This window comes from Penaeus japonicus, unplaced genomic scaffold (genome assembly GCF_977035675.1).
Source record: "Penaeus japonicus unplaced genomic scaffold, GWHDUDI00000001_assembly GWHDUDI00000034, whole genome shotgun sequence".
Lineage (NCBI taxonomy): Eukaryota > Metazoa > Arthropoda > Malacostraca > Decapoda > Penaeidae > Penaeus > Penaeus japonicus.
This window is the reverse complement of record NW_028234436.1, coordinates 19,119,111-19,134,110: the sequence shown is the minus strand read 5'-3', so window position 1 is coordinate 19,134,110 and position 15,000 is coordinate 19,119,111. Positions and strand designations below refer to the sequence as shown.

The 15,000-nt window shown below is 50.2% G+C and overlaps 1 protein-coding gene across 21 annotated transcripts in view; it reads left to right on the top strand.

Moving 5' to 3' along the window:
- Positions 1-15,000, top strand: part of sm (heterogeneous nuclear ribonucleoprotein L) — a 200,163-nt gene that overhangs the window by 124,454 nt on the left and 60,709 nt on the right. For 2 of the 21 annotated variants that reach the window (XM_086530917.1, XM_086530915.1), the window contains exon 1: positions 11,553-11,840. The exons of 15 other annotated variants lie outside the window; for them this stretch is intronic. In XM_086530917.1, coding sequence (XP_086387043.1) covers positions 11,803-11,840 — 38 coding nt within the window. In that variant the 5' untranslated portion in view covers positions 11,553-11,802. Of the gene's footprint in view, positions 1-11,256; positions 11,841-12,237; positions 12,459-15,000 lie in introns of those variants that run through there. 4 more of the 21 variants (XM_043020425.2, XM_086530916.1, XM_043020426.2 and 1 more) reach the window with 4 other exon arrangements.

Here is a 15,000-nt window from a genome sequence, read left to right as displayed (position 1 = left end):
TGCCAAGATTTTGTTCCAGTGGCCGCTCGACCCCACAGGACGCGATGGGGGCGGGGGTGGGGATGGAGGGTAAGAGGGGAATAAGAGGGGAAGGGGAAGGGAAAGGAAGGGGAGGGGGTGGGGAAGAGGAAGGGGAAGGGGAAAGGAGTATCCATGGCAAGCTGCTGTTTGGTATTCATGCCTGAATCGGAGTCTTATATTTTATGTTGGGGAGGAGGGGGGGGCCTTTATGTTGGGGAGGAGGGGGGGGGGGCAGGAGGAGAGGGGGAGGCAGAGGTGAGGGGGCGGGGTGAGAGGGAGAGGGGATGGGCAGGACAGTTGCCGTGAGTGTGTGCCTGTGAGTATGAGTGTGTCTCTCTGTCCCCTTGTTATTACAGTGGGAAAGGTCGCGCTGGTAATATGTTTTGCTGGTAGATTGGGAGCTTTTGTTGGAGTGTGTAAGGGGAGAGAGAGAGGGAGTGGGAGTGATGGGGGGCGGGAGGGGACGAATGAGAACATGGGAGAGGGGAGTGTGAGGGAGGGAAGAAGAGGAAGGGAATAAGGGAATTCCAAACCACCTTAGTATTCATAGTCGCTCCGTTGATGGTCCATCACCTCGCCCGGGGACCTGGCGCGAGGCAGACGCCGCTGCAGACCCCGTGTGCGCGCGCCATTGTCACCCTGTGTAAACGTTCCGAACGTTTACGATTTCGCCGGCCGGGCCTTGCGCACGTCAGGGGGAGGGGGAGGGGAGGGGCTGGGTGTGGGTGTGGGTGTGGGTGTGGGTGTGGGTGTGGGTGTGGGTGTGGGAGTGGGAGTTTGGGAAGCGCAAGACGGGGGGAAGGAGAGGGGAAAGAAAGAGAAAAGAGGAGAAGGGGAGAAAAGAAATGAGCAGGAAGGGAGAAAGCAAACGAAGAGAGGGGGCGGAAGAGGGAGAATGGGAGGCGTAGGATGGGGGGAAGGAGATGGGAAAGAAAGAGAAAAAGAGAAAAGAGGAGAAAGGGAGGAAGAGAAGGAAAGCTTAGAAAAAAAAATTAGTAGGAAGGGAGAAAGCATACAAAGAGAAGGAGAGGCAGTGTGGTGTGATGTGTGGGGAGAGGGGGAAGGAGGAGGAGGAGAAGAGACGAGAGTATAGGGTAGAAGAGGGAGGGGGGGGGGGAGAGTGGAGGGGCGGTGGTGTTGAGGGAGCAATTTGACCCAGCAAGAACTTGTGCTCACGTCCTCCTGCCTGTTGTATTGTTGTATTGGGGCGTCGGGAGCGAGATTGGATTGTAGGGGTCGCCGGGCCTTTGTCTCGCCCCCGCGGTGCACGATCCAACTTCCTGGGGGACGCTGACAAAGACATCTTGCTCTGAATGTCGTCGCCCCCCTCCCCCCTCCCCCCCTCCTACCTTCATTCCCCCCCTACTCCTCCTACCCCTCCCCCTACTCCTCCTACCCCTCCCCCTACTCCTCCTACCCCTCCCCCTACTCCTCCTACCCCTCCCCCTTCCTCTCCACTCCGCGCGCCCACGCACCCGCAAGCCAAACTTCTAGGGAAGCCTACACCGGGTTGTGTGTTTGGCTGTGGCGGTGGTGGTGGATGTGGTGAATGTGCATTGTCTGTGGCGACTGTGGTTGGCGTGGCTGGTAGAGGGGACCCTTTGTGTAGGTTGTGTATTATTTCAGTTGAAAGGAGTAGCAGAGAAAGTAGGAGTAGGGAGTTGGGAGTCGGGGGTAGGAATAGGAGCATCAGGAGGAGTAGGAAGGAGTAGCAGTGGGAGTAGGAGTAGGAGTAACAGCAGCAGGGGAAGCAGGAGCAGAAGGATAGCCGCTGTGTAAGGGGGCGCTTACTATTCATAGCATGGCGTTGGGTGGTATTTTTTTTAGCATATATTTTATTACGTAACCTTTAAACCGATTGTTTCTGTCTCCGCGGCGGCCGGTGCTTCCTGCTTCCCTTCGAAGCCAATCGCGCCGCTGCCGGAAACGCGCCCGGGTGAATTACTACCCCCCCCCCCTTAAAAAAAGAAAAAGAAAGAAAAAAAAGATAGCGCCAAATCAGCCCATTTGAGTGCAATTCTCGGCTTCGCGGATATCAGGTGTACATTTCGCTAGGCAAATTGTCTTTCCCCCGGGTTTTGCGTGATAATGAATGCGTGAGAGCATTTTGTAATGCATGCAGGGCGGATGGCGCGCGCGTTCTTGCTCTCGCTCTCTCTCTCTCTCTCTCTCTCTCTCTCTCTCTCTCTCTCTCTCTCTCTCTCTCTCTCTCTCTCTCTCTCTCTCTCTCTCTCTCTCTCTCGCTCTCTCGCTCTCTCGCTCTCTCGCTCTCTCGCTCTCTCGCTCTCTCGCTCTCTCTCTCTCTCTCTCTCTCTCTCTCTCTCTCTCTCACAGAGAGAGAGAGAAAGAGAGAGAGAGAGAGAGCGAGAGAGGGGGGGAGGGGGAGGGAGGAAGTAGCACTTTGGCCGCAGCATCTTGATATTTAAGAAATTTACGACCGAAGTTTGGAGACTCGGGAGAAGGGAATAGGGAGAAGGGGGGTGGGGGGTATGTGGCGATGTACCATTAATTATCCTGACCTGACCTGACCTAAATCAGTTATTTACTTCCCAGTTTGGAAGAGGAAAAAATAGGCCTTGTCACTTGATCCCATGAATTGTACTGTGAGTAAACTTTTGGAGGAGGGAGGGAGGGAGGGAAGGAATGAATAAGGAGAGGAAGGGAGGGAAGGAGGGTGAGAATTAATGAATGGATTTGATTGAATGAGGGAGGAAGTAGGGGGAGGGGGGGGGGAGGGCGAAGGGGAATAACGTGAGAATGAAAATGAGAGTTGGACGAGAAGCGAAAATGAGTGCAAGGGAGAATGGACAGCGAGGCCAGGAGCGTACCCTCATGAACAAAGGAGGACGGATATCGGGAAAAGGCCGACGAGGCAGGGCTTGGCTAGTTAGCATTCAGGCAGGCAGGCAGGCAGGCAGACAGGCAGGCAGACAGACAGACAGACAGGCAGACAGGCAGGCAGACAGGCAGACAGGCAGACAGACAGACAGACAGACAGACAGACAGACAGGCAGGCAGGCAGGCAGGCAGACAGACAGACAGACAGACAGACAGACAGACAGACAGACAGACAGACAGGCAGACAGACAGACAGACAGACAGACAGACAGACAGACAGACAGACAGGCAGGCAGGCAGGCAGGCAGGCAGGCAGGCAGGCAGGCAGGCAGACAGACAGACAGACAGACAGACAGACAGACAGACACAGACAGACAGGCAGGCAGACAGGCAGCGATAAAAGGGGGCAGGATGGCAGGCAGACAGACAGGCAGCGACAAAAGTAGGCAGGCAGGTAATATAGGGGAAAAGTAGGCAGGCAGGGGGACAGGTAAGCAAGCAAGCAAGCAAGCAATTAGGCAGGAATAAAATTAGGTAGGAAGGATAAGAGGGTTAGAAAGAGGGAGAATCCCGATGGAGAATAAGTAGAAAGAGGAACAAGAGCGAAAGGCGAGTGGATCATAGAGGAATTAGTGAAAATAATTGGTCATAAGGGAGAGAGTTCCAGCTTGGACGGTGGCCAAAGGGGAGGGAGAGAAGTGTGTGTGTGTGGGGGGGGGGGTGTTAATGGAAGCGGCGGCTGGGAGGAAAGAGAGGTGAGAAAAGAGGAAGAGGGAGGGTAGGAGAAAAGGAAATAAGGGAGAGAGGAGGGAGAATAATCGAAGCAAAGGAATAGAGAGGTGAAAGAGCAAGAGATTTAGATAAGAGATAGACAGTAAAGGCTAACGCAAAGCAAGGCAAGGATCGGGAGTATTCCAGGGTGGACGATGAGGAGCAGTTCCGCGCTGGCGTAATTGTCAGCTGATGCAGCGGGTGAGTTGGCACTAGGAAATGGCACTTGAACTGCTTGCTGCAGGGAGAGTTATGGAATGGGAGGCGAGAAGGGAAACAGACAGACAGACAGACAGACAGACAGACAGACAGACAGACAGACAGACAGACAGACAGACAGACAGACAGACAGACAGACAGACAGACAGACAGACAGACAGACAGACAGACAGACAGACAGGAGTTGGGTAGGGGGTAGAGATCGAGGGGAAAGAATAGTAAGTAAGTAAGTACTGGGGTTAAAGATGGAGTGACAAAGAGGGAAGGAGAGGAAAGAAAGATAAATAGATGAATAAAGAAAATAGATCGATAGACAAATAAAGAAAAACCGGGGAGGGTCTGACGACGACGACGACGACGGGGGTCGAGAGTGATTAAAGGCGAAGCAGGAAGAGGGAAAATTTCGTAACTATTGGAATTTTCGACCTGAATGCGTAGGCAGTAAAGGAAAATCCGGAGGGGAAAAGAAAGCTCGCACGGGATAGACAGCTTTTCCGATAAATGAGACGTTGATGGTCCCTTTTCACGAGCGTTGTTCAAGGGAGGCTCAGCTGGAGTGTTCAGCTGGACGTTGCGACGGTCGTTCATATCCCTCAGCGGTGTGTCAAGGCAGTTTGATGTTATCCTTCAAGCAGTACGTCGACGTGGTCCGTTTTATTCATCAAATATTACGGCGACATGTTCGTTTGTATCCTTCAAACAGTACGTCGAGATGGTCGTTTTATCCTTCAAATAGTACTCGACATGGTCTTTTTTATCCTTCAAACAGTACGTCGAGATGGTCGTTTTTATCCTTCGAATAGTACTCGACATGGTCTTTTTTATCCTTCAAACAGTACGTCGAGATGGTCGTTTTTATCCTTCGAATAGTACTCGACATGGTCTTTTTTATCCTTCAAACAGTACGTCGAGATGGTCGTTTTTATCCTTCGAATAGTACTCGACATGGTCTTTTTTATCCTTCAAACAGTACGTCGAGATGGTCGTTTTTATCCTTCGAATAGTACTCGACATGGTCTTTTTTATCCTTCAAACAGTACGTCGAGATGGTCGTTTTTATCCTTCGAATAGTACTCGACATGGTCTTTTTTATCCTTCAAACAGTACGTCGAGATGGTCGTTTTTATCCTTCGAATAGTACTCGACATGGTCTTTTTTATCCTTCAAACAGTACGTCGAGATGGTCGTTTTTATCCTTCGAATAGTACTCGACATGGTCTTTTTTATCCTTCAAACAGTACGTCGAGATGGTCGTTTTTATCCTTCGAATAGTACTCGACATGGTCTTTTTTATCCTTCAAACAGTACGTCGAGATGGTCGTTTTTATCCTTCGAATAGTACTCGACATGGTCTTTTTTATCCTTCAAACAGTACGTCGAGATGGTCGTTTTTATCCTTCGAATAGTACTCGACATGGTCTTTTTTATCCTTCAAACAGTACGTCGAGATGGTCGTTTTTATCCTTCGAATAGTACTCGACATGGTCTTTTTTATCCTTCAAACAGTACGTCGAGATGGTCGTTTTTATCCTTCAAATAGTACGTCGAGATGGTCGTTTGTATCCTTCAAACAGTACGTCGAGATGGTCGTTTTTATTCATCAAATAACACGTCAGGATGGTCGTTATTAACTATCTACTAGTTATCTCAATGTTTGTAAACAATGCTCGTGCGGGGAGATGTATTACAGTTACTGCACGGGTGGAATGCGTGGTCGGTCGGATATTTTTTTTAACTTTCCTCTTTTTTTCTTTTTTTCTTTCATTCTTTTTGAATATGTGTCTTTATCTTCAGATAAGGCGTAGATTAAGTATCAGTAAGATAACGTTCATGTCACGGACGCGATTACGCCTTGGCTTCTCTGGGGCGTCTTTGATTTCTTCTTCTTCTTCTTCTTCTTCTTCTTCTTCTTCTTCTTCTTCTTCTTCTTCTTCTTCTTCTTCTTCTTCTTCTTCTTCTTCTTCTTCTTCTTCTTCTTCATGGTTCCCTCAGCCTCCTCTTCTTTTTCTCTTACTTCTACTGCCTCCTCCTCCTCCTCCTCCTCCTCCTCCTCCTCCTCCTCCTCCTCCTCCTCCTCCTCCTCCTCCTCCTCCTCCCTCTCGAAATAGCACAGGCGTAAAAGTTAGCAAGAACTGTGTGGTTGGATTTTTCCCCTCATTTTTTATGATGAGAAAGCCTTGACTGATGGGGAAGGAGGGAAGGAAGGGGGGGAGGAGGGAGGAGAGGGAAAAGGGGGGAGGAAGAGAAAGAAGGAAGGGAGAAGGATGATGGTAGAGATAAGGGAGGGGGGGCGAGGGTGAGAGGAAACGAGCAAGGTCAGTTTGCGTGTGCTGTTCTCAGGACCTTGGGGTGAGGTCTTTAGTGGTGGTGGTGGTGGTGGGGGGGGGGGGGGGGGGGGGAATTTGCTAGGGGTATGGTGGGGAGGAGGAGGGGTGGGGGGGAGATCGGACGGCTCAGGGTTTTAGGTTTTATTTGTTTGTTTCAGGAAGAAAAAAAATGTAAAATACCTTTATTTTGAATCTGCTTTAGTTTGTTTCTCTCGCTCATTTTCGTTTCTATTTATAACGCGGGTTTAGTGGATTGCATTTTTAACGTGTTTAATTGCAGTAATTATTTTTTATTTTTTTGTGAGGGGGGAGGGGGGGCGAGGGGGCAGGTGAGCGGGGTAGGGGCAAGGGTAGTCACAAATGATATTGCTTCTGGACGCCACTTTCCCCCCACTTCCTCTTCCGCTTGTGTGGGGTAGTTTGCTTCCCTTTTTGGTGTTCCGGTTGCGTTATTCGTTTTCCTCTCTCTCTCTCTCTCCCCCTCTCCCTCTCTCTCCCTCTCCCTCTCCCTCTCCCTCTCCCTCTCCCTCTCCCTCTCCCTCTCCCTCTCCCTCTCCCTCCCCTCTACCCCCATCCCTGTTCTAGTTTCCCACTCTCCGTATTCCTACTTCCATTTCCTTTTGATTTCCTGACTCGCCTCCCTTTCCTACCTCTTTTCCCCTTTCCCCTTCTATCGTCGTCCTCTCCCCCCCCCCCTCCTTCCTCTTATTCCTCCACCTCCTCCTCCCTCTTATTCCTCCACCTCCTCCTCCCTCTTATTCCTCCACCTCCTCCCTCTTATTCCTCCACCTCATCCTCCCTCTATTCTTCCTCATATTCCTCTTATTCATCCTCCTCCTCCCCCTCTTTCCACCTATTCCTCCTCTCACGTGGTCGTCGTCGTCCTCCTCCTCCTCCTCCTCCTCCTCCTCCTCCTCCTCCTCCTCCTCCTCCTCCTCCTCCTCCTCCTCCTCCTCCTCCTCCTCCTCCTCCTCCTCCTCCTCCTACACCCCACCCCCCTATTTTTTCTTTCTCCATCCTCCGTCGAACAACTTTTGTCGTGCGATTGTTTAGCGCAGGAAAAGTAGTAATTGTCTCCTGTCTTCTGATGAGGCTGGCTGATGGGGAAGGGGGAACAGGGGGAGGGAAGGGAAGGGAAGGGAAGGGAAGGGAAGGGAAGGGAAGGGAAGGGAAGGGTAGGGAAGGGGAAAGAATGAAATGGGAAGGGAAGGGAAAGGGAAAGAAGGAAATGGGAAGGAGAGAGGGAGAGGCGAAAGAAGTGTTCGTGCCTTTGCTTATTGTTTTGACGCATGTCAAGGATGGGGGTAATTAAGTGCAGTGAATTGCAGGTGTTTTGTTACTTTTATTACTTGTGGGGGTCACGCATTTTCAATGTTTTTTGTTTTCATCAAATGTTTAATGTAACATTTTCTAGCACGAATGTCGCAGTCTGGTAGTACTCCCCCTCCCCTTCTCTCTCTCTCTCTATCAATCTATATCTCTATATATCTATCTATCCCTCCCTCTCTCCCTTCCCTCTCTCTCTCGCATTCCTATTTTCCTTCTCCCCTTCTCTCCTCCCTCCTTTTTTTTTTTTATCTTACTTCTTTCTTTCTCTATCGCTCTCTCCCCCTGCCTCCCCTCCGGCATTACATCTCTGTACACCCGCGGATCTTCTCCGCATTATAAAGTTGGCGGAAGTATTGTAGAGTGGAGAGACAGAAAGAGAGAGAAAGTGAGTGAGAGAGAGGGAGAGAGAGAGGCAAAAGTTCGCCTTGAATTAACTCGTCTTTTCTGGGAGTTAGTGGAGGAGGAGCGACTGGGCAAATTTAATTAAGAGATAGTCGTGGGTTCCTCTGTTCCTCAAGGTGTGTTGTGGGTGTATGTCTGTGTGCGCGCGTGTGGTATGTGTGGGGCCACTTGTGACGTCTCGTTTTAATTATTTGGGAGGGAGAAGGAGGACATGGAGATGGAGAGGGAGGAGAGAAAGGGAGATGGAGAGGGAGGAGAGAAAGGGAGATGGAGAGGGAGGAGAGAAAGGGAGATGGAGAGGGAGGAGAGAAAGGGAGATGGAGAGGGAGGAGAGAAAGGGAGATGGAGAGGGAGGAGAGAAAGGGAGATGGAGAGGGAGGAGAGAAAGGGAGAGGGAGAGGGAGGAGAGAGAGGGAGATGGAGAGGAGGAGAGAAAGGGAGATGGAGTTAGGGAGAGAGAAAGGGAGAGAAAGGGAGAGGGAGGAGAGAAAGGGAGAGGGAGGAGAGAAAGGGAGAGGGAGGAGAGAAAGGGAGAGGGAGGAGAGAAAGGGAGAGGGAGGAGAGAAAGGGAGAGGGAGGAGAGAAAGGGAGAGGGAGAGGGAGGAGAGAGAGGGAGAATGGAAAAGATTATCTCTGCAGGCGTATTTTGCACACGTATTGTTGCAGCACATAAACAAAGTTGGATCTTCCACTTTCATACAGTCGATTTAAGGAGAGAGAGAGAGAAACGGAAAACGGAAGTAAAATCTCGCAGGAGAAAGGGGGAAGGACAAGAGATGTAAATGAGGAAAGCCAGACAATAGCAAGACATTTTTGGAAATTCAACAAAACACAGAAAAGGGAAACATGAATACTGGATGGAAGGATAAAAAGGTGGAAGGATAGAGCATTGGAAGGATGAAAGGGCGTCCGCGTAGCCTGCCAGCCAGCCAGCCGACCGACCGGCGTGCGAGAGTAAGGCTTCAGTCACACGTTCCGGCCGCACGACATCGCCTCACCTGCCTGCCTGACTGCCTGCCGCCGCCGCCGCCGCCGAGTCACACACTCGCCGGAAATGGTGACACCTGGGAAATGTTGAGGAAATGAGCCCGACGCATTTTCAAGCAAAGTATTTTCCTCTCCAATTTATCTATCATATCTATGCCATTCTGTCTGCGCTTTCGATGTCGCATTTCATCGCGATTAAGTGCTATGTCGATATCGGCGGGGTCCTCTTATCACACGGGCCGCGGATGCTACAGCGCCCTCGACCAATGGCGGCCCGCGGTCGCGCTGTGTCGGTCCCGCGCTGGCCGCACCGCAAGCCTAGCTAGGGGAGGGGGGAGGGAGGCGGGAGGAGAGCTTGTTGGGGAGGGAGGGAGGGAGGGGGGGATTTTGGGGAAGAAGAGAGGGTATTTGCCGGGAATAGGTGAGGGAGAGTTTACCGGGGTGGGGGGAGGGGGGAGGGAATATGCCGGGGAAAGGGGGTGGGGAGAAGAGTTTACCGGGGAGGGAGGGGGAGAGAGTTTGCCGGGGAAGGAGGAAGTGGGGGGGGTTGTTTGCAAGCTTGTAAGGGAGGAAGTGGGTTTGGGTGCATTAGGCAGCTAATAGACTGCGGTAGCCGATTAAGGAAGGATATAGATCGCGGTAGCTGGTAATGGAGGGGAGGTGGAAGAATAGCAAGAGTCAAGGTTGAGGTTAAACTAGTGTTGTCGTTACTAAGAGGTTATATATGTGTGTGTGTGCGTGTGCGTGTGTGCGCTGGGGGGGGGGGGATGTATCGGCGATCGCATTTTGTAACGGTTGTTGTACATGCTTCGTGTGAGGGGATGGGGGACAGAAGGGGGGAGGGAGGGGGTGCTAGGACGGTTGTTGGGGTTCTAAGTTGTTTGTGTTCTAGTTGACGGTTGCTAGGGTGTTTGTGTGCTCTAAAAGGAAGGTGGGGGATGGGGTGGGGGTGTGGGGGTTTCTAGGGTGTGGAAGGTGGAGGGGTATCCAGTGTTTGTGTGCTTAGGTGGGGAGGGACGGGGGTTGCTAGGGTGTGCTCGCGCGTCAGTGGGAGGCGGACAGGGTAGGGTAGGGGGGTGGGGGGTAGCTAGGCCGTTTGTGTTAGCTCACGTGGTTTGCGTTTGTGACGGTTAGCTAGCTAGCTGGCAACTGTGCTGAGAGGATTCTGAAGGCGCGAAGATTTTTTTTTTCTAATTGTATTAGGTCTTTATTTTTTATTTTATTATTATTTTTTTTTTTTGTATGTTGAGTTTTCCGATTTTTTTCTTCTTCGGTCTACTTGAAAAAGTTTGCCTTGATTCTGATGAATCTATTTTTGTGGATCGCAGCTTGATTTATTTGATTTTATACATGATTTTTTTTTACTAAATATTTTACCCATCGGCATTCGATAGTGCTCGAGGCGTGCGTGTGTCTGCATCTGGGTTCTGTTCCTTGTAAATCAATATTCGCAAATCGATATTTGTAAATCAATGCGTGTTCCATCAGGTATAAGAGGGAATTGGAGGTACGAGTAAAAAATTAAAAGTTCATAAATTTCAGAATATAATTTCATGAGAGAGAGAGAGAGAGAGAGAGAGAGAGAGAGAGAGAGAGAGAGAGAGAGAGAGAGAGAGAGAGAGAGAGAGAGAGAGAGAGAGAGAGAGAGAGGGAGGGGGCAGTCCCAGATAGAAAGTGAGAAAGAGAACTAGAGCGAGAACGATAGAGCATGTAATTTATCCCGTGTCGACTGGACAGCATGGACCAGCGCTTATCTACAATGAGAGGATTATTCGTCCCGATTCACACACTGTTTTTGTCTTCATAATTTGCGGGTACATTCTCGGTAATCCTGTCCCTGCTCTGTCCCGCACATTCTCTCTCTCTCTCTCTCTCTCTCTCTCTCTCTCTCTCTCTCTCTCTCTCTCTCTCTCTCTCTCTCTCTCTCTCTCTCTCTCTCTCTCTCTCTCTCTCTCTCTCTCCCTCTCCTCCTCTCCCTCTCTCCTCTCTCCTCTCTCCCTCTCCCCTCTCCCTCTCTCCTCTCCCTCTCCTCCCCTCTCCCCTCTCCCTCTCCCTCTCCCTCTCCCTCTCTCTCTCCCTCTCTCTCTCTCTCTCTCTCTCCCTCTCCCTCTCCCTCTCCCTCTCCCTCTCCCTCTCCCTCTCCCTCTCCCTCTCCCTCCCCCCTCCCCCCTCCCGAACGACTAACCGTTAATGGTGTATGATCCTGTCGCTTGCCTACCCCCCCCCTCCTCCTCCTCCCATTGCCAGTTTCTTCACATGAGAAAAATAAAGCTATGCTGTGTTTTTTCCTTGCGTGATCTACTATCGATATTGATGTAGGTCAGAGGGTATTTCGTAGGTCCTTTTGCTACGTTGAATGGTTAATTCGGCGGCGCGATGTAGTCTGCCAGTCGGGAGGGAGGGAGTTCCCCGGTAGTAACGCTGCCACATCGGGCCGTTATAGATAAGGCGGGTTTTCAGCATTGGACATTGGCAGATATCGCGACGTGTGGTAGTGAGGGAGATCTTGGGCATTTTGTGGGTGCAGGGCTGAGCGAGGGAAGGAGAGGGAGAAGGAGAGAGAAACATTGATGTCGGTTGTGTTGTAGTGGGTAGTTGCGCGCGGCGCCGTGACTATTGTTTCGCCGGGAGGTGTGGAGCGGCGGCAGCAGTGTGACTAGCGTTATGGCGGTGCACGTGGCAGCGGTACGATGACGCTCTGCGAACCCACGGTGGCCGCTAGTGTGTCCCCGCCCACCACCACTGGATGCTGCACCTCCCCATAGGACTTTTGTGACCCGCCGTGTCCTACGTTGAGGATACCAGCGGCGGCGCTGCGAGATACCAGCAGCTTGTGCACTGCGGACGTTGTCGTGCGTGTGGCAGCGCCGCGGCCCCGTATTGATTGACAGAGCAGGACGCACAGGTGATGCGGGAGTTTGCGCTCAACGGCAGCATGGCTAACAGGTAACCGCCATCGCCACTACCACACTAGCACCACCTCCTCCACTGCCACCGCACCCATGTATTGCCACTGCTGCTTTTTTTTACTTTAGGGAGAGGTTAGCTTTTCTGTTCTCGTCTCTCTGGTCCTGGGAAGCGGTGCCCTCGGCCGCCGCCGCCGCCGCCATCATTGCTGCCACACAACCCAGCAGCGGCTTGGCCAACACTCGCTGCCAGCCAGCTAGCGTTCCCCAACTCTCGCCTCGCCGGCTTGGGGTTGGCTGTTGTCGCTTCGCTTCCTTATTGTTCGCTTGTCCCGTGCTATCATGTAGGAACCTTGTGCTGGCACTGTTTTCACTGTTATGTAGGCAGGCACGTGAGGCTTATCTGTTCGGATGTACGACATGTTTTTGGTGTGAGTGCAGGCGGCGGGGCTCGGCCGGGCTCCGGCGGCGGCGGCGGCGGCGACGTGGCCGGCTCGTCAGCTGGTGGCACCGCGTCCCTTTCGTGGTGTAAACAGTGTATGTGAAGCTTTCTTGCCGTCCCTCGCCGTCCCCGCTGCCGTCCCTGGCCGCTGGTCCACTCAGCGCGGCGCGGAATCCTTACAAAACATGAGTGCCGACGCCGACGGGCTTTGAGCCGGTGAGCGAGGGAGGAGTGTGTTGTGTTGGGAATCCGCCACGTACTTGCTGTGGCGCTCCACCCTGCGCGTACGCTGTCCCCGGCCGCCTCCCCCCTTCTCTCCCTCCTCTGGCTCCCCTGGCCTCCCTCCCCTTACTTCCCCTCGCCTCCTCCGCCTCCCCATGCTTTCCTCTCCTCCCCTCCCCTCTTCTCCTGTGTTCCACCCACACGCTCCCTCCCCTCCCCCTCTCCGTCTCCCTCCTACCTACCTACCTTCACCTACCTTTCCACTCGAGGGGGTGTTGTATGTGGGGGAAGGGGTGTAGGGGGTTAGGTGGGGGAGGTGGGGAGGGGGTTACACAAGGAAGCTCCGCCCACTGCGGATACTAAGCTTGGGTTATCCCTCCTCCCACTACCCTCCATCCTTCCCTCCTCTCCCTCCCCTAAACGCTAAACCAACTCCCCCCCCCCACTTCCCCTTCCCTTCCCCTCCTCTACCGCCTGTAGTACAATTGCCCAGGATGTGAAGTCCCCTTTTCCCCTCACTGCCACTCACCCTCGACTGCCGCTTGGCTCGAAGCTTTTCCTTCTGATCCTCCTCCTCCCCCCACCTCTTCCTTCTTCCTCCTTCTTCCTTCTAACTCCTCTCTTCCCTTCCTCTCCTCCTCCTTCTTTCTCTTCCTTCCTCCTTCTTCTTCTTCCTTCCTTTTCCTTCCTCCTCCCTCCTCTTCCTTCCTTTTCTTTCCTTTTCCTTCCTCCTTCATCCTCCTAGCTGTTCATATTCCACCTATTATTTTTCTTACTCCTGTTACTCCTACTACTATTCTTCATCTCCCACTCCCACCCCCCACACACACTCCACTCCGCCTTGCCCCAGGGTGCACGTGTAATAGGCCTCAATAATAACGGCACCAACATAAATGATAACAATGCTAACAATAACAGCACCAGCACAATAAAAGAACACTTGCGCGACTTGATATATTCATGTGTGTGTCCGTGTGCGCATCGTGCAGGGCAAAGGCATATAGCCACATGCGTTTTGTTGGCCGTGTATGGTCTGGAATAAATTTACTGAGTGCTTATGTGCTGCTGTTAGTTAGCATGTTATTGTGTGTGTGTATATATGTATGTATATATATATATAATATGTATATATATATATATATATATATTTATTTATTTATTTTTATTTATTTATTTATTTATTAGTATTGTCTTGATAGTTTTTTATTATAGTGTAAGGATGTTTTAGACTTATTTTTGTCGCTGCTATAATAATCTTTGGTGGCGTTTTGATGATAATGACTGGTAATGATAGCAATAATGATAAGGTTTTATTATTGTTGTTATTATATTGATATTAGTGTTATCCACAGCAGTAGCATCATCATATTATCATCATCACTAATAATGAATTTTGATTGTGGTGATAATGACGGTTCGCCATCATCACTTCTCTATTAATCATCATAATCGTAATCGTTAAAGTCATTACACGAACGCAGTGAAAATGTTAATAGTTCTTAACATATATGTTTATTGATGGTGAGTCGTAGGCCGAGGACTAAAAATACTTAGGTAGTGATAGTGCCATGACAAGGAGAGTGGTTTCACTTTGATTACTTTGGTGTGTCTCTTTAGTCGTCTTTGTTTTGGTTTGTGTTGTTAGATTGTTTTTTTTTCCTTTGTTATTGTTGATATAGATCATTTTTTAATCCTCAATGTCTTAGGTTTTGAGGTTTTAGATGTAGGTGTCTTTTTATTATTTTTATATTTTATTTGGCATCGCTATTGATTTGATTTGTTTGTAGATTGTTGTTTTTTATATATATTTTGGTATTTGGAGAATGACTTGTTGGTTTATTTAGGTTGATAGTGGTGATAGGAGGAGAGTTGGAAGTGGCTTTTTCTTAATTTGTTGCTGGTTTATCCGTAGTAGTAGTCTTAGTAGTAACACCATTATTGGTATTACTATTATTGCCGTTATTTTTATTATGACTATTACTATTATGACTTATTATTATCATCACAATTTTCATTATTTATCATTACGATTATAATTCATGCTAACATTTTCATTATTTATCATTACGATTATAATTGATGCTATCATTTTCATTATTTATCATTACGATTATAATTCATGCTATCATTTTCATTATTGTTATTATTGTTTTATTAATGTTTGATTTATATTGTCTACTGCTTAAGCCGGTTTTGGCATCTGCTGGGGATTTATTTTTCCTTCGCACCTTCATGCTATGTCCTGTCTTTCGCGTGTGGTGACTAAGAAGGGGAGGTTATGGGGGAAGGGGGGGGGGATTAGTCAGGTCATTTGGAACGAAATAGGGGAACGTTTTTTTTTTAAGGAGGGGGTGGGGGTGAGGTTAAGAAAGGAAGGAATGGAGGAAGGGGATAGGGGCGGGGGGTATGGAAGGGGAAGGGGTGGTGAGGGGGTGAAGTGACCTGAGGTGACCTGAAGAGGTTAGAGGAAAGGTAATGGTAGGTGAGGGGAGGGTGGGGGGGGGTTCAGGTGACATGTTTAGGGACGCTTAATGTG